General features: G+C 41.2%; 1 protein-coding gene across 1 annotated transcript in view; it reads left to right on the top strand.

Annotated features, from left to right (window-relative positions):
* LOC124719643 overlaps positions 1 to 24,136 on the top strand; it is a 163,856-nt gene that overhangs the window by 58,007 nt on the left and 81,713 nt on the right. The window contains exon 4 of the mRNA XM_047244857.1: positions 7,642 to 7,716. Within this exon, the coding sequence (XP_047100813.1) occupies positions 7,642 to 7,716 (75 nt within the window). The remainder of the gene's footprint in view (positions 1 to 7,641; positions 7,717 to 24,136) is intronic.

Raw genomic sequence — 24,136 nt, 5'->3', positions numbered from 1 at the left:
TGAATAGAATTGGGGAGAAGAGGAGTTTGTGGCACAACTTGACAAGAAGAAGGGACCGGTTGGTAGAACATGTTTTGAGGCATTAAGGGATCACAAATTTAGCATTGGAGGGCAGTGTGGAGGGTAAAAATCGTAGAGGGAGACCAAGAGATGAATACACTAAGCAGATTCAGAAGGGTGTAGCTTGCAGTAGGTACTGGGAGATGAAGAAGCTTGCACAGGATAGAGTAGCATGGAGAGCTGCATCAAACCAGTCTCAGGACTGAAGACAACAACAACAACAACAACAACAAGTTAGAACATCGTGGGATTAGGGGATACAGCTCAACAGTGGTTCACTTCGTATCTGGAAAGAAGAAGGCAGAAAGGTGTCCTCCAGTGTCAACAAAAATGGAAGATATTTGAAACTGACTGGGGCCGTGTAAAGGTGGGGGTTACACAATGTTGCACTCGGTTTTATGTATTTTGAAGTTTCATGTCTTGATATACTGTATTTACCGGAGTATAAGATGACCCTGAATATGAGACAATTCCGCCATTTTAAGAGGCTCTTTTAGAAACATTTATTTTTTAACATATTCTGAATGACTTTTATTGATGTAAGAAATCTGTCTAGAAAATTTACATTATACCCATTATAAATTTATGTCATTTATTAATTGTCTGTGTTTTGATATTATGAAAAGGTAGGAGATGCCGATTCACAGATAGTTCAACAAAGTCTGTTGGAAAGTGAGATTTTGGCCAATAAGGCCTCTGTCAATAATATCAATAATAGACAACACACACACACACACACACACACACACACACACACACACACACACACGCGCGCGCAAATGTGACTCGTACACACGACCACAGTCTGTGGCAGCTGAAGCTAGATTGCGAGCAGCAGCCCGTAATGGTAGAGGCAACCGGGTGGTGGGGTAAGGAGGAGGCTGGGGTGGGAGTGGGAAGGATAGCAGGGTAGGGGTGGGAGACAGTGAAGTGCTGGTGGGTAGCGTGCAGGGATGAGGTCGAGAGAGGGTAGGGCAGCTGGGTGCAGTCGTGAGGTTAGATGGTGGGTGGGAGAGAGGGAGGTGGGGTGGGCGTAGCGGAAAAGAAGAGGACTAAAAAGACTGGGTGTGTTGGTGGAAATGAGGGCTGTGTATTGCTGGAATGGAAACAGTGAAGGGGCCAGGTGGATTCAGACAATGACTAACAAAGGTTAAGGCCAGGAGGGTTATGGGAATGTAAGATATATTGCAAGGAGAGTTCCCACCTGCACGATCCAGAAAAGCTGGCGTCTGTGGGAAGGAGCCAGACGGCACAGCTGTGAAGCAGTCTTTGAAATCGAGAACATTGTGTTGGGCAGTGTGCTTAGCGACAGGGTGGTCCAGCTGTTTCTCAGCCACAGTATGTCAGTGGCCGTTCGTGCGGAGAGACGGCTTGTTGGTTGTCGTGCCTATGTAGACTGCAGCACAGTGATTGCAGCTTAGCTGGTTTCACAGCTAGCCCTGCCTTTGATGGGGTAGGGGTGCTTGTGGCCAAACTGGAGTATGTGGTGGTGGTGGTGGTGGTGATATGCTTGGGAGGGGGGGGGGATGTGTAGAACAGGTTTTGCATCTAGGTCTATTACAGGGCTATGAGCCATGAGGCAAGGCCTGTGCTGGGATGGACGGGGATATCGTGTAGGTTCAGTGTGTGGTGGAATACCACTGTGGGAGGGGTGGGAAGGATAGTGGGTGGGACATTTCTCATTTTGGGGCATGACAAGAGGTAGTGAAACCCCGGGCGGAGAATGTAATTCAGTTGCTCCAGTTCTGGGTGTTACTGAGTCACAAGGGAATGCTCCTCTGTGGCCGGATGGTGGAACTTTTGGAGGTGGTGGGACTTTTTTGGAGGTGGTGGGACTTTTTTGGAGGTGGTGGGACTTTTTTGGAGGTGGTGGGACTTTTTTGGAGGTGGTGGATGGCTGGAAAGATAAGGCAGGGACATCTGATTTTGTACAAGTTTGGGTGAGATCCTCAGTAAATATTGAGAGAGACAGCTTGGTACTACAGATGTAAAGGCCATGGTTGGCTAGGCTGTATGGAATGGACTCTTGGTATGGAACACATGGCAGCTGTTGAAATGAAGCAATTGCTGGTGGTTGGTAGGTTTGGTATGGGCAGAGGCACTGATGTAGCAATCTTTGAGCTGGAGGTCAACATCAAGGAAGGTGGCTTGTCGGGTTGAATGAGGGAGAAGGTGTTGAGTTTCTGGAAGAATGTGGATAGGGTGTCCTCAATCTCGATCCAGATCGTGGAGATGTCATGAGTGAATCTGGATCGGTAAGGGGTTTTGTATTGTGTGTGTTTAGGAAGGATTCCTCTCACTGGCCCACGAATAGGTTGCCACAAGATGGTGACATGCAGGTGCCCATAAGTTGTACCCCAGATTTGTATGTAGGTAATGCCTTCAAAGGTGGAGTAATTGCGGACGGGGATGTAATCGGTCGTGGTGACTAGGAAGGAGGTCGTAGGTTCGGAGTCCGTCGTGTGTCGGGAAAGGTAGTGTTCAGTGGCAGTAAGGCGATGGGCGTTAGGGATGTTAGCGTAAAGGTAGGTGCCGTCGATAGTGACTGACAGGTTACCGTGTGGTAAAGGAACAGGAACTGCGGAGAGTCGGCAGAGGAAACGGTCGGTATCTTTTATACGGGAGGGTAGATTGCGGATAATAGGCTGAAAGTATCAGTCTACGAGAGCAGTGATTCTGTCAGTGGGGGCACAGTAACCGGCCACAGTGGGGTGTCCTGGGCAGTTGGGTTTGTGAACTTAAGGAAGCGTGTAAGAGGAGTGCTGGGGGTGGTAGGGGTGAGAAGAGAGGTGGACTCGTGTGAGAGGTTCTGGGGTGGCTTAAGGGGTTGGGGAGAGGCTGGAGATACTACTGGATACCTGGAACGGGGTCGCTGTGGCAGGCCTTATTGGTGGGTAAATCTGACAGCTGGCAGAGTCCTTATGCCAGATAACCATTGCAGTCCAAATTGACAGTGTCGGAGTCTTTGTTGGCAGGTGGGGTTATAATATACTGTTACCTGCAACTTACCCTCCTATATAAAAGATACCAACGTACTCCAGTCCTGTCACAGACGTCACCTATCCCATCAAAGACAGTGTTACCTGTGAAACCAGTCGTGCAATCTACAAGCTGAGCTGCAACCACGCTGCCGCATTCTACGTGGGCACGACAACAGACGAGCTGCCTGTCCGCAGGTACAGCCGCCGACAAACTGTGGTCAGAAACGACCGGACCGCCACGTCACAGAGCACACCACTTCACAACTGTGCCGTGTGGATCCTTCCCACCGACACCGGCGTTCCTAAATTGCGCAGGTGGAAACTCTCCCCGCAATGCATCCTACATTCCTGTAATCCCTGAGGCCTCAGTCTTGCCCGTCTCCTCCCTCCCTGTTCCTATTCCACCACTACACAGCTCTCTGTTCCACCAATGCACCCGGTCCTTTTATTTCCATCCTTTTCTGCTAACCACCACTCTCCCCACCCTCTGTTTAATCTCCCTGCTGTCCTGCTGTCTCTCCACCTTGTCCCTGTTCACTGCCACAAGCAGCACTTCACCGTCCACCACCCTCTCATTCCCTGCCCCATCCGCCTTCTTATCATAACAACCCGGTTCCCTCTTGTGTCGTGCACTGTTGTTTGTAGTCTGGCTTCAGCTACCAGTGACTGCGGTCGAGTGTCTTTTTTTGTCTATTTTCGACAAAGGCCTTGTCGGCTGAAAGCTTATGTTGTGCCTATCTGCAACTCGGCATCTCTGCTATATGGTGAGTAGCAACTATCATTTCCATAGTATTGTTACATGTTGTTGTTGTGGTCTTCAGTCCTGAGACTGGTTTGATCCAGCTCTCCATACTACCCTATCATGTGCAAGCTTCTTCATCTCCCAGTACCTACTGCAACCTACATCCTTCTGAATCTGTTTACTGTATTCATCTCTTGGTCTCCCTCTACGATTTTTACCCTCCACGCTGCCCTCCAATACTAAATTGGTGATCCCTCGATGCCTCATAACATGTCCTACCAACCGATCCCTTCTTCTAATCAAGTTGTGCCACAAACTCCTCTTCTCCCCAATTCTATTCAATACCTTCTCATTAGTTATGTGATCTACCCATCTAATCTTCAGCATTCTTCTGCAGCACCACATTTTGAAAGCTTCTATTCTCTTCCTGTCCAAACTATTTATCGTCCACGTTTCACTTCCATACATGGCTACACTCCTTACAAATAATTTCAGAAACAACTTCCTGACACTTGAATCTATACTCGATGTTAACAAATTTCTCTCCTTCAGAAATGTTTTCGTTGCCAGTGCCAGTCTACATTTTATATTGTCTCTACTTTGACCATCATCAGTTATTTTGCTCCCCAAATAGTAGAACTTCTTTACTACTTCAAGCATCTCATTTCCTAATCTAATTCCCCCAGCATCACCCGACTTAATTCGACTACATTCCATTATCCTTGTTTTGCGTTTGTTGTATTCATCTTATATCCTCCTTCTAAGACTCTGTCCATTCCGTTCAACTGCTCTTCCAAGTACTTTGTTGTCTCTGACAGAATTACAATGTCATCGGCGAACCTCAAAGTTTTATTTCTTCTCCATGGAATTTAATACCTATTCTGAATTTTTCTTTTGTTTCCTTCACTGCTTGCTCAATATACAGATTGAATATCATCGGGGAGAGGCTACAACCCTGTCTCACTCCCTTCCCAACCACTGCTTCCCTTTCATGTCCCTCGACTCTTGTAACTGCCATCTGGTTTCTGTACGAATTGTAAATAGCCTTTTGCTCCCTGTGTTTTACCCCTGCCACGTTCAGAATTTGAAAGAGAGTATTCCAGTCAACACTGTCAAAAGCTTTCTCTAAGTCTACAAATGCTAGAAACGTAGGTTTGCCTTTCGTTAATCTTTCTTCTAAGATAAGTCGTAAGGTCAGTATTGCCTCACGTGTTCCAATATTTCTACGGAATCCAAACTGATCTTCCCCAAGGTTGGCTTCTACTAGTTTTTCCGTTCGTCTGTAAAGAATTCGCATTAAATTTTGCAGCTGTGGCTTATTAAACTGATTGTTCGGTAATTTTCACATCTGTCAACACTTGCTTTCTTTGGGATTGGAATTATTATATTCTTCTTGAAGTCTGAGGGTGTTTCACCTGTCTCATACATTTTGCTCACCAGATGGTAGAGTTTTGTCATGACTGGCTCATTCCATCCTATATTTCCATTGCTTGATTTTTGTCTATATTTTGATAATACAAGGAGAAATAAAATAAACAAAAATAAGTTGTTTAAATGTTTCACATCTGGCTGTTGTTTGTGGTGTTACTTCAAAAAATCATCATCATCATCATCATCATCATCATCATCATCATCCTAACAGGACTACTGTGAAACTGATATCGCTGTTTTTACAAATATTTGGCTGTTTCTTCTGAATATGTTGCAGTTTCTCAGGTTGTAGTTACTGTAGAATCTGGGAACATAGCTGCCCCCACCACTTAGATATTTCATCAGAATGTTACATTGTCTCTTGCTTCCAAACATATCGTCTGGCAGAAGTAAAGCTGTGAGACCGGGCGTGAGTCGTGCTTCGGTAGCTCAGATGGTAGAGCACTTGCCCACGAAAGGCAAAGGTCGCGAGTTCGAGTCTCGGTCGGGCACACAGTTTTAATCTGCCAGGAAGTTTCATATCAGCGCACACTCCGCTGCAGAGTGAAAATCTCATTCTGATGAAAGAATGTTTCAGAATATTGTGTGACGCTAAATAGCATTTAAGAAATTGTATTGTGTCGATTGGTTGCACGGTGTAATGGAGATGGTAAGGATTTCCCATGCAGGAAGTTGCAGGTTCGAACCTCTTGACGTGCATATAATTTTTTTTTTATTTTTAAATGTTTTTTCAAAAAAACTTTGATTGTAATTTTTATTCAGTTACTTGATTTAAATGTAATGTTTTATTAGTATTCCTTTGTAACATAATTTTAATGGTAATATCAACTTCTTTATTTGCCCCTGTTTTTCTTCCTAACATTGTTTTTCCACTGGAAATCTTTTTTCATGTGTTTTTGATTAATTTTATTTATTAATTTTGCTTTAATTTATTTCGTTTTATCATCCTATTTTTATTTTGTCCAGGTAATTGCATTCATTGAACATATTCATTATTTTGCTTGAATTTCGTTTTATTTATAAATCCTTGTTTTATTTAAATCTTCATATATGTTATTTTGTGCATAGTGCAATAGGAATTTAGGCTGTGTTTTAAATGTTTGTACGACAATTACTGTGCAAAAATGCTGCACATTGTGTAATAAAAAGTATATCTTTCATACCATTGCACAGTCAGTATAAATAGATTATGTCCTTTTTAATTTATAGACTGGAATTTTGAAATAATCGAATGTTATAATAGATGAATATGGGGTGTAAATAAAGTCCAGGAACACTTTCAATCATTCACTGCACAAGAACCAAACGCTGTACAGGCATCACACATATGTCATTTTGAAGAGAAACCCTGAAAGTTTTCTTTTGCATATACTGCAACAGCATTGTTTGGTAATTTGCCAATAGTCGGCGTTAGTCGCAAACGTGGCGAGTTCAGGTGCGGAGCGAACTTTCTGCGTGTTGGAGTTCAATAAAAACAAGTATGCTACAGCTGTTCAACAGATATTCAGAATAAAGTATGGTAAGAAGCCACCAAGGGAGGCCATTTACCACTGACACAACAAATTCGCTACGACTGGTTGCTTGTGCCCGGTAAAGAGAAGCGGACGTGGGGCCATGTTTGCGACTATCGCTGACTAGCGGCAGATTACCAAAGTACGCTGTGGCGGTATACGTGGAAAAGAAACTTTCAGGGTTTCTCTTCAAAATGCAATATGTATGACATCTGTACAATGTTTGGTTCTTGTGCAATAAACTATTGAAGGTGTTCCCGGACTTCATGGACACCCTGTGTAATTAAATTCTCGTTCACAAAAAATAATGAAGGAAATGAAAAGTTCATGTGGTGATTGAACTGATGTGACAAAGGAATAGAAATAAAAATTACAATTAAACAAATTCATTTAATAAAAATCATTACCAAAGTCAATTTGATAAAGATTTAACAATGAAAAAAATTAATGCACCTGAAAATATGCGAACCCACAACCTCCTGCTTGTCAAGCCCTTACCCTATCCATTACACCACACAACCAGTGTACGTAATACAAATTTTTTTGATATTATTGAGCATAATGCAAAATTCCAATAAATTTTTTTGTCAATTACTTGCCAATAAGGGCCCACCACGGTAAATAGCTGCCTACATAACCATATAAACTATTTCAGAAAGTCAATCCTTGATGCCATACAAAATAAGTAATAAAATATGTTAACTGTATTTTTTGAGGTGACTGTTTAAACTTTATACTAATTCTCGTACATGTGTTAGACCAGTACACGCCATTACATACCGTGTCTTAGAGGTGATTATTGACTGAATATATTGTTGAATTGTATACGTATTGAATTGGAGAATTCTCCATATGTAGGCAGTGTATGGTGTACTGCTGGAGAATGAGAATTAAAGTGTAATATTTTTTGTTCCAGATGTTCGAGGCAGTTCAGTGTAAGGCAGAGCCACATGAAGACAACACAGAATCTGACACAGTTCCTGAGCCAGAGGTATTTTCCTGCTCATTGCTTACATTGCCTTTGGTGAATACTTGTCCTTGGATGTGTACCTCCAATCAAAAGTGTCCGCGCACCCACTAGTGGAAATTAATTTGCAGCATGTCCACAGAACCAGAGAATGTGGTAAAGTTAGATGCTGGAGTCTGGAGAGGAATATGCATTGTGACCCATCTTAAAGGTGTTCCGTTGCATTCAGGTCAGAACCCTGGGCAGGCTAATCGTTTTCAGGAATGTCATTGTCTGCAGACTGTTGCTTCATTGAAGCCTCCTTATGACGAGGTACTTCGTTGTGCCGGTATTATCGATCGTCGTCTCTAAACTGTTCCTCTACTGTATGGAGCACATACTGCTGTAAAATGTTTTCACATCCTTGCCGAGGTAGCATTTTCTTAGGCCTGTTAATGGGACAATACCCGATAAACCGTCGGCACACAGACCGTGCTGTCGATGTCGAGTGTTCTGCTGAAAACTCGGAAACAATAAGACTTTCGCAGAGGGTACATGTGTTCGATGTGGTGTACACGATCACAGGGTGTGTTGGCCGCAGTTGTCAGCTGTGTATTGTTTGCACATCACACTGTTTACAAAATGGGCGGGCGTAAAATTTCTCTGTTATCTCTATTAAAATGCACATTTGCGCCATTGTCTGTATGCTAGTTATATTGTTCTGTCTGTAATATACATAAATAAAAATTGCAATACCTGTGGGCATGTTATAAGGCAAAAAGAAAAGTATCATGTCGAGTCATAAGGGCACCGGCTTACAGATGTTCCATTACAAATAGTGCAATACAAATTCTTACTCGACCTCTGTTTCTATTGAGTAGCAAAATCTTTACAACACGTGAACTAACAAACATAAAACAATAAAACTGTGCAAAATATCTTACTGCAGGTAGTGCAAGCTGTTTCTTAGATTAAGCCAATCGAACAAATTCACTTCTCAGAAAGATTGCACTTACATTTACATTCCATTGAATAATACAGAATATACTTTATTAATCTAATAAGAAAGTATCAGAAACTATTAGAATACATGAAGGCTAGTGACAGAAATATTTGAATTTAGCGAGGGGCAAACCAGCAACATGAGAACTGTAACCTTATCGTACAGCGATGCTGCTAATTGCGCTACACTGACTACGACTGTTGGATGACCGTACTTTGCATCTTCCATTGCAGGAAACTTCAATTGTAGATATGTTATTAAATGACATTTAATTATAGCAAATTGTATCAACAACATTGCATTTCTCATGGATCCTCAGCATGCCATTGCCTTGAAATGGCACACTTCCGTAACACACGTTACAGTAATTGTTTAACCACCTATCTGACATTTTATTACAACAAATTGTGCAATTAACTAAGAGTTTGTAGGAGATCCTCAATTTTCTATTGCTTAGAAACAGCATATATATGTATGGGCTTCAGCTGAAAGCCAATATGGTGTCTCAAGAGTCCGTACTAAAGAGACATGGTGTGCACGTGAGATAGATGGTGTACTTTCCTCTCAATGGTGAGCATTTGGAATATCTGTTTTGTCAGATCTTGCTGTGATTGTTTGGAAAGACTTCCCGACATATTTTTCCACCCAACGACGTCAGAAACTAGACACGCTTGACGTTCCAATGTGCAATCCTTGTGCTGACGGCTTAACCACGAGTAACATCCCTGTATCGTAACACTACCTCCGTCCCACTTCACTGCTGGTAATGCACACGATGACAGGTAACACTCTCCAACCGTTGACCAAACCAAAACCCTTCCTTTGGATTGCCACAGGTATAGCATGATTCTTCACTCCAAATCACTCATTTCCAGTCATCCACTGTGCAGTGGCATCAGTCTGCAGTTGCCACTGACTAGAGCAATGTGTAATATATGAGGAGCTGTTATTTCATTCTAACCCATTCTTTGTAACTCCCTATCTACAGTCATTGTCCTTGCTGACTGTTAGTAGCACTTTGGAACTCATTAAAGATTCTTGATGATTGGTGCTGCAGTGACATATGTGTCTTCAAAGGACACAAGTTTCCACTGTCATTGCTTAAAACATTTATTGATTATTACGACAGCTGTTTCGGAAGATTTCCATTTTCAAGAACGTTGGTATACAAAGTTTGAGAATTACAACATGCTATAATTCTGTGGGAATTTAGACTTAATTTTTTATAAGTCGAGAATTTCTCGAGTTATTGAGTTATAACTGAAACTGCAGTCATAATTTTCATTATCACAAATTATGCAAACAACTATGTTGTAATTAATTTTTATACTTCTAAATTATGTGAGTAAGGGGAAGACTTAAGTCTACATTGTCCTGACATACAGGGTGTTACAAAGAGGTACGGCCAAACTTTCAGGAAACATTCCTCACACACAAATAAAGAAAAGATGTTATGTGGACATGTGTCCGGAAATGCTTAATTTCCACGTTAGAGCTCATTTTAGTTTCGTCCACCTACGCTCAATGGAGCACATTATCATGATTTCATACGGGATACTCTACCTGTGCTGCTAGAACATGTGCCTTTACAGGTACGGCACAACATGTGGTTCATGCACGATGGAGCTCCTGCACATTTCAGTCAAAGTGTTCGTACACTTCTCAACAACAGATTCGGTGACCGATGGATCGGTAGAGGCGGACCAATTCCGTGGCCTCCACATTCTCCTCACCTCAACCCTCTTGACTTTCATTTATGGGGGCATTTGAAAACTCTTGTCTACGCAACCCCGGTACCAAATGTAGAGACTCTTCGTGCTCGTATTGTGCACGGCTGTGATACAATATGCCATTCTCCAGGGCTGCATCAGCGCATCAGGGATTCCGTGCGACGGAGGGTGGATGCACGTATCCTCACTAACAGAGAACATTTTGAACATTTCCTGTAAAAAGTGTTTGAAGTCACGCTGGTACGTTCTGTTGCTGTGTGTTTCCATTCCATGATTAATGTGATTTGAAGAGAAGTAATAAAATGAGCCCTAACATGGAAAGTAAGCGTTTCCGGACACATGTCCCATTACATATTTTCTTTCTTTGTGTGTGAGGAATGTTTCCTGAAAGTTTGGCCGTACCTTTTTGTAACACCCTGTATACACTAAGTGATCAAAAGTATCCAGACAGCTGGCTGAAAATGACTTAAAAGTTCGTTGCGCCCTTCTTCGGTAATGCTGGAATTCAGTACGGTGGTGGGCCACCCTTAGCCATCCACTTAATCTAGTACTGGAAGGTTTCTTGGGGAACGGCAGCCCATTCTTCACGAAGTGCTGCCCTGAGGAGACGTATCGATGTCGGTCAGTGAGGCCTGGCACAAATTTGACCTTCCAAAAAATCCCAAAGGTGTTCTATAGGATACAGATCAGGACTCTGTGCAGGCCAGTCCATTACAGGGACGTCATTGTTGTGTAACCACTCCGCCACAGGCCGTGCATTATGAACAGGTGCTCGATCGTGTTGAGCATCCCCGACTTGCTCTTCAACAGTGGAAAGCAAGAAGGTGTTTAAAATGTGAATGTAGGCCTGTGCTGTGATAGTGCCATGCGAAACAACAAGGGGTGCAAGCCCCCTCCATGAAAAACACGACCACACCATAACACCACAGCCTTCGAATTTTACTGTTGGCACTACACACGCTGGCAGATGACGTTCACCGGGCATTCACCATAACCACACCTTGCCTTCAGATTTCCATATTGTGTACTGTGATTATTCACTCCACACACCGTTTTTCCACTGTTCAATCATCCGATGCTTACACTCCCTACACCAAGCGAGACGTCATTTGGCATTTACCGTTACGTCACATACAAAGGAAAATAAAAAATATATAAAATATATATGTATTTTTAATTTACCAGCACGATTCTTTCTCTCGGGGATATTGTCTTTTCGTATCACTTTTATTTACGTGCATAAGTAAATATGAAACGGGTTCTTGAAGGGCCGCTGTTATTCATGTACCACCTTTAGATTTTGAACGTGATGACTAAAATATGGTTGCAATGAACTGGATTGAATGTAATTTTGTTAATTTCTATTTATTGATTGCAAAGCAAGGCTCGAGAGAACTTCGATTGTTGCCATGGAGCGGCCAAGATAAAACTTAGACGAACTCGTGGAATCTGTATAGTTTAAAAACTTGAACTTTAACGTAAATTAATTATCTGTTGCAATTTAAAAAGGTTCTTATAACGAAATCTCTCGCATTTACAGTTACTGTTAACACTGAAAAATAAATTAATACTTCGGCGTGTAATGGCCGACCAGAGGCTGCATAGGAAGATGAGCATCTCGCAGCACAAATTACTGAAAAAATGCTTATTAAAAATAGTTAGCCACTGCGAGCATTTGAGGTGACAACTATTACAAAGAAATTCATTTTGTAATAATAATAACAAGTTTATTTTAGCAATAAATACTAATAACTTACATAAAATATGTGTAACCGTTCAATGGCTGCCTTCCGTATAGCGAAACAAAACAGTGTGTGTACCTTTTACACTAATTAATGATATCAATATAATGGAAGGAAACATTCCACGTGGGAAAAATTATATATAAAAACAAAGATGAGGTGACTTACCGAACAAAAGCGCTGGCAGGTCGATAGACACACAAACAAATACAAACACACACACAAAATTCAAGCTTTCGCAACAAACTGTTGCCTCATCAGGAAAGAGGGAAGGAGAGGGGAAGACGAAAGGAAGTGGGTTTTAAGGGAGAGGGTAAGGAGTCATTCCAATCCCGGGAGCGGAAAGACTTACCTTAGGGGGAAAAAAGGACAGGTATACACTCGCACACACACACATATCCATCCACACATACAGACACAAGCAGACATATTTAAAGAGGTCTTTAAATATGTCTGCTTGTGTCTGTATGTGTGGATGGATATGTGTGTGTGTGCGAGTGTATACCTGTCCTTTTTTCCCCCTAAGGTAAGTCTTTCCGCTCCCGGGATTGGAATGACTCCTTACCCTCTCCCTTAAAACCCACTTCCTTTCGTCTTCCCCTCTCCTTCCCTCTTTCCTGATGAGGCAACAGTTTGTTGCGAAAGCTTGAATTTTGTGTGTGTGTTTGTGTTTGTTTGTGTGTCTATCGACCTGCCAGCGCTTTTGTTCGGTAAGTCACCTCATCTTTGTTTTTATATATAATTTTACACTAATTATATTCATAAAATACGTAAACTACAATTTACAATGTTTATGTGACATACCGTCACACAGTGCTCTCTTAGGTAGGGGTGAACACTGTCACTTTCATTTCATGAAATGTGCTGAGTGTGTGTAACTTGCTAATGTGGTGCCTCATCAGTCCTTTAGAATGTCTGCCTTAATCAGGGTGGCGATTTTTCTGGTAGACCTGGAATTGGGAGAAAATTCAGCCAAATCTGTATGAGTTTCAAGAATTTCTAAAAATCCCCAGTGATCCTGTGTTTTTAACCTAACACTGAAATTTAAATTTCAAATTGTGTTAATTATATTAATATTATTCCATATAAATTATTGATATTTTAAAAACTGTGGTTGAACTACTGCTTACTGCTAGTACGAGGAGCGTTTGGGAAGTTCTTGAAAAGTCCGAGAGATGGCATCACCGGCGTGTATCGAGGTCATATTTGTTTAGTAGCATCTCTGGAAAGAACGCACACCGAGTTTCAGCCATATTGGCCTATTTCTTTGTGTTTGGAATTCGTGTGAATCGAGGAAGTCGAGTGATTGTCAAAATGTGGGCGAAAAAGAATTTCGTGTGGTGATGAAACATTACTTTATGAAAGGTAAAACACCTCAGGAGACTAAAGAGAAGCTTGATAAACATTACGGTGACTCTGCACCTTTGATTAGAACAGTTTGTAAGTGGTTGCAAAATTTTTGGAGTGACCATATGGGCACAAGTGATGCTGAACGTTCTGGACGCCCTGTGGAGGTTACGACTCCAGAAATCATTTTAAAATCGATGATATGGTGATGAATGACAGAAGAGTTAAAGGTGCTTGAGAGTGTAGAGGCACATGATATATTGCATAAACATTTGGACACCAGAAAGCTATCCGCAAGATGGGTTCCGCGATTGCTCACACTTGACCAAAAACGGAATCGTGTGAAGTGTTGCAAGGATGGTTTGCAGCTGTTCAGGAAGAATCCACAGGACTTAAAGCGTCGTTTCGTTACTGTGGATGAAACGTGGATACATTACTATACACCTGAGAACCAAACAACAATCTAAACAATGGGTCACCGAGGGAGAATCTGCACCCAAAAAGGTGAAGACCATTCCTTCAGCCGGAAAGGTTATAGTGAGTGTCTTTTGGGGGTTCGCAACGGATAATCCTCATCGACTATCTGGAAAAGAGTAAAACTATTACAGGTGGATTTTATTCATCGTTATTGGACCATTTGAAAACTGAGCTGCAAGAAAAACGCCGGCAATTGGACTGCAAAAAATTCCTTTTCCACCACAACAATGCACCAGCACACACCTCAGCAGTTGTGGTCGCAAAATTAATGGAAATAGGATTCCAACTCGTTTCACATCCCTCCTGTTCTCCATGCTTGGCTCCCTCGGACTACTATTTGTTCCCCAATTTGAAGAAATGGTTGGCGGGACAAAGATTTTATGCAAACGAGGTGGTGATTGTGGCAAGTAATAGCTATTTTGCAGATTTGGATAATTCCTATTATTCGGAAGGGTTCAACAAATTAGAACAGCGTTGGATGAAGTTTATAAGTCTAAAAGGAGATTGTGTCGAAAAATAAAAAGGGTTTACCCCAAACACGTAAGTAGTTTTTATTTTTGCACGGGCTTTTCAAATGCCTCTTGTATGTCTCGGTCAAAAGGAAAGAAAAGTCAATATTGTGAGATGCCATTCCCTTGCCCCTCACCATCAATTTATCAGGACCTTCTCATGACCCAATCTTCCTCCCAACAACTGGAATTCTCAGTGATCTTTTTATTTTATTTTTTCCCCAAATTTGATTAGCCGCCCTGTTAATATCCTTCCTGTCATCATCAATGATAGTGGACTGTTATCAAATCATGTACACAACAGATATGTATATCTTGGCAGAGATCATCTTGGCAGTAGAATGAAATTTTTCGTTCTGCAACAGATTGTGTGCACTGATACAAATCTTCTTGATCGGTTAAAACTCTGTGCCTGACCGAAATGCAAACTCAGGACTTCTGCCTTTAGCGGGCAAGAATCCTACTGCCCGAGCTATCCAAACGTGACTCGTGACCCACCCTCAGAGCTCTACTTCTGCCCTTGCCTCATTTCGTACTTTCCAGACTTCATTCTGGGAACAACCCTCAGGCTGTGGCTAAGCCACACCTCCACAATATCGTTTCTTCCAGAAGTACTAGTCCCGCAAGTTTCGCAGGAGAGCTTCTGTGAAGTTTGGAAAGTAGGAGACGAGGAACTGGCGGAAGTAAAGTTGCGAGGACGGGTCGTGAGTCGTGCTCGGGTAGCTCAGTCAGTAGAGCAGTTGCCCACAAAAGGCCGAGGTCCCGAATTTGAGTCTCGGTTTGGCAGACCGCTTTAATCTGCCAGGAAGTTTGACTAGTTGTGCATGGTGAAGATTTTCTACAAACTCTTCCAAACTGACACAGAGTAATTTACATACATGTTCATCTTTTCACTAGCACACGTGGACTAACTGAATAAAGCATATCACAAAGCATCTGAACTAATTGAATACTTGCCAGCCACTGACTTACTAATTTTACATTATGATAGCTAAACACAGAATGACTAAGGCTTTGTGAAATATGCCTATTTGTAGACAAATGTATTACAGAAAATTACAAATTGATAAAATACTAAAGCCTAGTTTACACAACGACATCGGGTTGCGCCACTCGTTGCGTGGAATGAGTTGCATGCAAATGGTTTCATATTTGACTGTAGATGTGGTGCCACCAGTATACACTTCAGTTTCGTCGTTTTGTGGGTCCCTGAGTCGTGTCTGCATGTCGCACGATTTGTGATGGAGTTAACCCTTTCAGGGGAAGTGGTTCCATTTGAAACCACCTACAATTTTCTCATTTTGTGGCAAAAGGGCAGTGGCTACATTTGGCGTACCATTCAGCAGCCTAGTTGGTGCTGCCCTCTAGTGGCTGTCACTGGAACCGCTTCCAAATCTGTTAATATTAGCAAGTAGTGAGGAGAGTCGGATAGCCATTTTTGTACGCTGTGAGCAAACGTCTTTGTTCTCAAATTGTGACTGTATTCTTCTGTATTAGGTAACTTTTATGCATGTATTAAAGGCAGAATACTGTTCTGTTTACGTTAATACTATATGTACTGTAATAATAACCAAAATAATGCATTTGTTTCTGTCAATGTTGTGGTGGTTCCATTTGAAACCACCCTGTATGTGTTCAGTTTATGTATATTTCATTTAATTTTTACATTTTTTTTTGTCTCATTGTATGAAAATTAATACAATAAAAACAAGTAAAAATTAAAAATTATTTTTTTTATTTTGCCCCTGAAAGGGTTAAATCTTGTTGTGTGGAATTGCTGCATAAGAAAAAAATAAGAAACTTGTTTCGCTTTGTGACTAGATGAACAGATGTCAGCTCAGTTGCTCAGCTTCCTTGCTGAAATAATTTATAATGGAAGACCCGAGAAGTTCTTTTAATTATCTTAGAATGTCACCAGAATTGTTTACATTTCTTCTAAGAGAGTTAATTGTGTGATAAGGAGTAAAGATATTGTAATGCATGAAGCACTGTCACCGGAGCTGAAATTACATATCGTATTGGGTGCATTACAATCGAGAACACTCGGCCTGTTATAAGATGCGGTTTTAGTTGGTTTTTTCATTAACACCAATAATTATTAACATTAACAGCAATAATTATTCGAAGCAGGTCGCATTAAGAAGAGAATGGTTTGCAAACTACTCTCTTGAAGTTAGATCTGTACAGTGGCAAAACTATCAGTTTAATAAGTCACAGCTGCAAAATACTAACGCGGATTCTTTACAGGTGAATTGAAAAACTGGTAGAAGCCGACCTCGGGGAAGATCAGTTTGGATTCCGTAGAAATGTTGGAACACGTGAGGCAATACTGACCTTATGACTTACATTAGAAGAAAGATTAAGGAAAGGGAAATGTACGTTTCTAGCATTTCTAGACTTAGAGAAAGCTTTTGACAATGTTGATTGAAATACCCTCTTTCAAATTCTAAAGGTGGCAGGGGTAAAATACAGGGAGTGAAAGGCTATTTACAATTTGGACAGAAACCAGATGGCAGTTATAAGATTCGAAGGACGTGAAATAGAAGCAGTGGTTGGGAAGGGAGTGAGACAAGGTTGTAGCCTCTCCCCGATGTTATTCAATCTGTATATTGAGCAAGCAGTGAAGGAAACAAAAGGAAAATTCGGAGTAGAAATTAAAATCCTTGGAGAAGAAATAAAAACTTTGAGGTTCGCCGATGACATTGTAATTCTGTCAGAGACAACAAAGTACTTGGAAGAGCAGTTGAACGGAATGGACAGAGTCTTAGAAGGAGGATATAAGATGAACATCAACAAACGCAAAACAAGGATAATGGAATGTAGTCGAATTAAGTCGAGTGATGCTGGGGGAATTAGATTAGGAAATGAGATGCTTGAAGTAGTAAAGAAGTTCTACTATTTGGGGAGCAAAATAACTGATGATGGTCAAAGTAGAGACAATATAAAATGTAGACTGGCACTGGCAAGGAAAGCATTTCTGAAGAAGAGAAATTTGTTAACATCGAGTATAGATTTAAATGTCGGGAAGTCGTTTCTGAAAGTATTTGTATGGAGTGTAGACATGTATGGAAGTGAAACATGGACGATAAATAGTTTAGACGAGAAGAGAATAGAAGCTTTCGAAATGTGGTGCTACAGAAGAATGCTGAAGATTAGATGGGTAGATCACATAACTAATGAGGAGGTATTGAACAGAATCGGGGAGAAGAGGAGTTTGTGGCACAACTTGACCAGAAGAAGGGATTGGTTGGTAGGACATGTTATGAGGCATCGAGGGATCACCAATTTAGTATTGGAGGGCAGCGTGGAGGGTAAAAATCGTAGAGGGAGACCAAGAGATGAATACACTAACCAGAGTCAGAAGGATGTAGGTTGCAGTAGGTACTGGGAGATGATGAAGCTTGCACGGGATAGAGTAGCATGGAGAGCTGCATCACACCAGTCTCAGGACTGAAGGCCTTAACAACAACAGAAAACTCATCCATATAGAAATGGAAAAAGAAATTTTATGTTCCTTTGGTAATTTGCCATGCTTGATTCAGAGATCAGGCTGTATACTCTCTGGTCCAACAGGGAAATCCAGGAAAAACCTGGAAATTTTTTCTTCCGGGACAAATCCAAGAAAAGCCCAGGAATTTTTTAAAATTCTGGGAAATTCTGATTATTTTAATTTTCAGTTAAATTTTTGTAATTTTGCTTGGAAAGAACTAATTATTCTAACAAAAAATTTTACTTTACACTGCAACTGCAGAATAATACTACAGAAATGAAATGTAAGTGAGAGAAAAATACCAAAATAAAACTTAAGATGCCCAGAAAATGTGCCATCTACAACAACAAAACATGGTGCACAGACAAGTGTCTGCCATCAGTAGAATATATCAAAAGACGACGCAGTACTTCATAACAACAAACTGCTTTCGATCCACCTCTTTCCTGGGCCTCGTTTGAGTGGGCGTGACATGATACTAACAGGTCCAGGGAAAATATTACAAATGGTGGTTTCCATCTTAAAAAGGTAAACCCGCTAAAAAATTTTCAAGATTAGTTATTCATATTTATTTTAGTTGTTTCATAGATTAGAAATTATGCAGTAACCATGGTAGAAGGTATAGCTATCCTCAAAAAAAGTGTACAGTGAGATCTGGAGCATTTTGACACATAACCGTCTTTACTATTGGAAAAGTTGAAGTGCTTGACGGAACATGTATTCGGTCAGGTAACCGACAAAATGTTTGGTACACAGCAGTGAAATTTGTAATTGTGCTTGACAGAAATATTCAGCTGTTGCAATTTAAGCTGGGCTCTTAGGATTTTGCCTTACCACACCTTCAGAAAAAACAGCAAAGCATTTTTGACAAGCAATATTATATGTGAAAGGTTAGCTTTTCTTGTTACTAAACAGTATGTATATTAATTTCAAGCATTAGCCTTTCCTGTCTGTGTGTGCGCACTAGTTAATTGATGCTACTTGGCTGACTACATCACACGTCCTGTGCTCTGAACATCTGCTGCCAGTGGCTGGCGAAATGGACACGAGCTACGACTGGGTGACATCGTCACGTCGCAATCTCGATTTCGATGCTTTGGAATCTGCCGTGCTGTGTTTGGTGGATATCGTATTTATATAATGATATGAAAATATGCCGTGTACATGTTACTGCACATTAACGATCTTTGCAAAACATATTTTTTTGCTGAGTTTTGTTTCCTAAAATGCTGGAAGTTCTGTTCCATGATATAAAACCATCACCATTTGAAGCACTGACCAGTTGTACAGCTCCAAGTGAAAGTATATTGTCACTTAACATCCAGTCATTGAGCTAATCAGCAAACCGATTTTCTTGGGCTTACGATCACATTGTCAAACACATCACAACAAGAAATTTTGGTCTTATGTCAAAGAGGTAGGTGTATCTAAACAAAATGTCCAGACACTCTGTGACCAAAATCGTTCTGGAACAGAGGATGACAGACTAAAGGCCCTAATACTAAATGATTTTTCCAAAGCTGTTTGACAGAGGAAGACTGCACTGTAGTTCCTTCTCTAGATTGTCGCACAGATGACAAAATGGTAGATATCGAAATAGATGACGGGGGATAGAGAAACAATTAAAATCGCTCAAAAGAGGAAAGGCCGCTGGATCTGGTGGGATACCAGATCGATTTTACACAGAGTACATGAAGGAACTTGGGCCCCTTCTTGCAGCGGTGTACCGTAGGTCTCTAGAAGAGCGTAGTGTTGCGAAAGATTGGAAAAGGGCACAGGTCACCCCCATTTTGAAGAAAGGACATCGAACAGATGTGCAGAACTATAGACCTATCTCTCTAACGTCGATCAGTTGTAGAATTTTGGAACACGTATTATGTTCGAGTATAATGACTTTTCTGGGGACTAGAAATCTACTCTGTAGGAATCAGCATGGGTTTCGAAAAAGATGATCGTGTGAAACCCAGCTCGCGCTATTCGTCCACGAGACTGAGATGGCCATAGACACGGGTTCCCAAGTAGGTGCCATGTTTCTTGACTTCCGCAAGGAGTTTGATACAGTTCCCCACAGTCGTTTAATGAACGAAGTAAGAGCACATAGACTATCAAACCAAATGTGTGATTCGAATGAAGAGTTCCTAGATAACAGAACGCAGCATGTCATTCTCAATGGAGAAAAGCCTTCCGAAGTAAGTGTCGTCTCAGGTGTGCCACGGGGGAGTGTTGTAGGACCGTTGCCTTTCACAGTATATATAAATGACTTTTTGGATAACATCGGAAGTTCACTGAGGCTTTTTGTGGATGATGCTGTAGTATATCGTGAGGTTGTAACAATAGAGAATTGTACTGAAATGCAGGAGGATCTGCAACGAATTGATGCATGGTGCAGGGAATGGCAATTGAATCTCAATGTAGACAAGTGTAATGTGCTGTGAATACATAGAAAGATAGATCCCTTATCATTTAGCTACAATATAGTAGATCAGCAACTGGAAGCAGTTAATTCCATAAATTATCTGGGAGTAGGCATTTGGAGTGATTTAAGAGGGAATGACCATATAAAATTGATCGTCGGTAAAGCAGATGCCACACTGAGATTCGTTGGAAGAATCGTAAGGAAATGCAATCCAAAAACAAAGGAAGTAGGTTGCAGTACACTTGTTCGCCCACTGCTTGAATACTGCTCAGCAGTGTGGGATCCGTACCAGGTAGGGTTGATACAAGACATAGAGGAGATCCAACGTAGGGCAGCGCGCTTCGTTACAGGATCATTTAGTAATTGCGAAAGCGTTACGGAGATGATAGATAAGCTCCAGTGGGAGACTCTGCAGGAGAGACGCTCAGTAGCTCGATACGGGCTTTTGTTGAAGTTTCGAGAACATACCTTCACTGAGGAGTCAAGCAGTATATTGCTCCCTCCTACATATATCTTGCGAAGAGACCGTGAGGATAAAATCAGAGAGATTAGAGCCCACACAGAGGCATACCAACGATCTTTCTTTCCACAAACAATACGAGATTGGAATAGAAGGGAGAACAGATAGAGGTATTCAAAGTACCCTCCGCCACACACTGTCAGATGGCTTGCGGAGTATGGATGTAGATGTAGATGTAGATGTAGACAGCAATGTTTACTCGTGTTCAAACAGAATGTGGTTGCCCTATTTTCGCAGCATTTGAAATAGAACGTGTGGTCTCAAACTTCTGGACCAACTTCTGAACTGATGATTCGAATAGAGCAGCATTACGTCCGAGTGTCTCACGCGATTCACAAACGGTTGCTGTGGGACTTTCACTGTTTTTGTAATAACTTCTTATCTCTTGGATGTGTTGCTCAGTTGTCATCTGCTCCACAACGAAAGTAAATGTCAAACAACAATTCTCACCACATACCAGCTATCTGGCTACTAATGAGAAGGATCACAGACAAGAAACGTGAAAAAACCACGGCTGCCAGTCGTCTTATGACAAAATGGTCAAAATTCAAATTCGTCCTGTCCCAGACACCCATTATTTAAATGTGTGAAAAACTAGTTCATTCTTAAAATGGCATGCAAATTACTCAGTTTATATTCATCTAGTGTTTCATAATGAGATCACTTAGAAATTTCAGACAAACTTTAAGCATGGTTTTAAACCTTTCTTAAACTTTTTCTTGCTTAAATGTTTAAAGGCAGTTATTCAATACATTTTTCATTTGTAAAGTAATTAGACGTTCGTGGCTGTTTTATACATTGCAGTTCAAATGTTTCAAGACTCTGGGGTTTCTGGTATTCACTCTACTGGTTGTAATCATCATCATCAGTCATGGCTGTATTGTATTGTATGTTAACCGGGGGCCTAGAAACGACGGAGAGGCTCTGTCCCCACCACAGCTGCAGCGGTGCACAACCCCACGACGACTACCGCAGTCCACTTTACCCCTCCGCCGCCCCACACCGAATCCAAGGTTATTGTGCGGTTCGGTCCCCAGTGGACCCCCACAGCTAACGTCTCGCACCAGACGAGTGTAACCCCTATGTTTGTGTGGCATCGTAATGGTGGTGTACGCATATGTGGAGAACTTGTTTGCGCAGCAATCGTCGACATAGTGTAGCTGAGGCAGAATAAGGGGACCAGCCCGCATTCACCGTGGCAGATGGAAAACCGCCTAAAAATCATCCACAGACTGGCCGGCTCACCGGACCTCGACACAAGTCCGCCGGGCGGATTCGTGCTGGGGACCAGGCGCTCCTTCCCAGTCATGACTGACTCATTATGTCGTATTCTTCATGACTTCAAACCTTAGGAGTAGCTGTGCCGTTTATCTTAACTTTTTTTTTTACCTAGAATGCATTTAACGCCTTATCGGTTCAATATATCAAATCATAATGAGTAACAGACACTGTTTCACTGTATTTCGTTAACTGACTTTCATTATGCTTATGCTTTGGGACTGTGTTCTTCCTGAAGACAGGCCTGCACTACGTGGAACATTTATTTCTGTGCCCAAACAGGTATTTCCTCTCGGGACGTATCTGTGATCGCATCCTGAGCTGAAGATAAATAAAAAATAAAACTAATATCTGTACCTTTACATTTGACATCCTGTTTTCTATGTTTGTGTAAATGTCATGCTTCCATACGAAGGTGTAGGGGTACATATTACCCCTCTGGAATGGCATATATTGGCACATAGCGTATGCATCGGTGCAAGGTTTCATCCTTTCCCTTATCATCGTCAGTTTGCAGCTCACAGTAAAAGGAAAAACAAAAGCACCAAAACTATAGGAAATCCCCAAACTGGCAAGAAACAAAGACAAAGTGTGGCATAAAAGCAACAAATATGACGAAAAAATTGGCAAAAGACGCCGAATTTGTTAAAAAATAACACCGAATCTAGCAAAAATATCAGCAAATTTGCCAAAAAACAACTGGCAAAAATAAACACACATTTTGGAAAAATTAAGTAGCAGTAAATGTAACCTGTTTTGAAAAAAAAAATAACACTGAATTAGGTAAAAAGAAATGGCCCTGAATTTGGCAAACATAAATCCAAAAGGAGAAAACTACAGAAATTTTAAAAAACAGAGAAATTAGCATAAAAAGCACCAATGTGAAAAAAACAGTGAAATTGGCATTAAAAAAAGAGCATTGACAAGAGCACTAAAACTGGGAAAATCACATATGACAAAAGATAGAACGAATTTGGTAAGAAATTATGCTGAATTGGGCAAAGAAAGTTAACATCAAATTTGGCAAAAAAAGTAACTCCAAATATGGCACTGAAAAACACCACATTTGGCAAAAAGTAACAGGGAGACATAGTTACCAAAAATCTCAAGAAGTGCTTGATCGATTTACTTCAGATTTTGCATGACTCTATTAAACATTCAGACTGACTACAGTATCTGAATGTGCAATAACAATAAGCAAGGCTCAAGGGGCCGGAGGAGGGGGGGGGGGTGGAGAGAGAGAGAGAGAGAGAGAGAGAGAGAGAGAGAGAGAGATATATGATTTTAAGATGTGTGCTCCCCTAACTTAAGTGGGCATAAAGAGCAGATAGGAAGAGATGGACAGAGGGAGTGGGGGGGGGGGGGGGGGGACAGCAGGGGACAGATAGAGAGAAGGGGAAAGATGGGTCAAGAGAAGATAGAGGGAAGGAGAAGGTGATGGACAGGGAGGGGGGGGGGGGGGGAGGAGGGGAAGATGGACATGAAGAGGAGATGCAGGAGAAGATTAGGGTGTATATCTACTTCTCGTACATGTTTAGCAGTTTTCTATCTAAACAGACTGGGCCACAGCAATGGATAGCTGGGTACAACTAGTATTGATAATAGTTGTTAATGTAATTCCCCAGATGTAGAATCAAATAGAATAGAATCTTTATTGTCACGTGACATGTTATATACAATCATTTGATTGAAACATTGCTAACTCATCAATTAATAATTCTGTGCCTACCTAAGTATACCTTAAAACAAGGTACATTAAAATAAAGCATATGGATGCTCCCAGAAGCACATTACAATATAAAAAGATGATTAATTGGGTTGGATTTCTTCCTTTTTCTTAAAATTTCCACAGTGGTTTGAAATTGTTCTTTTTAAGTATTTTTCATGTTTGTTTCTCTAGTTTATGAATATGGACGTACTTCAAAGAGCACATACTTTCATAAAAGTAGTACA

The sequence above is a fragment of the Schistocerca piceifrons genome, chromosome 11 (genome assembly GCF_021461385.2).
Source record: "Schistocerca piceifrons isolate TAMUIC-IGC-003096 chromosome 11, iqSchPice1.1, whole genome shotgun sequence".
Classification (NCBI taxonomy): Eukaryota; Metazoa; Arthropoda; class Insecta; order Orthoptera; family Acrididae; genus Schistocerca; species Schistocerca piceifrons.
This window is presented reverse-complemented; position numbering and strand designations above follow the sequence as displayed.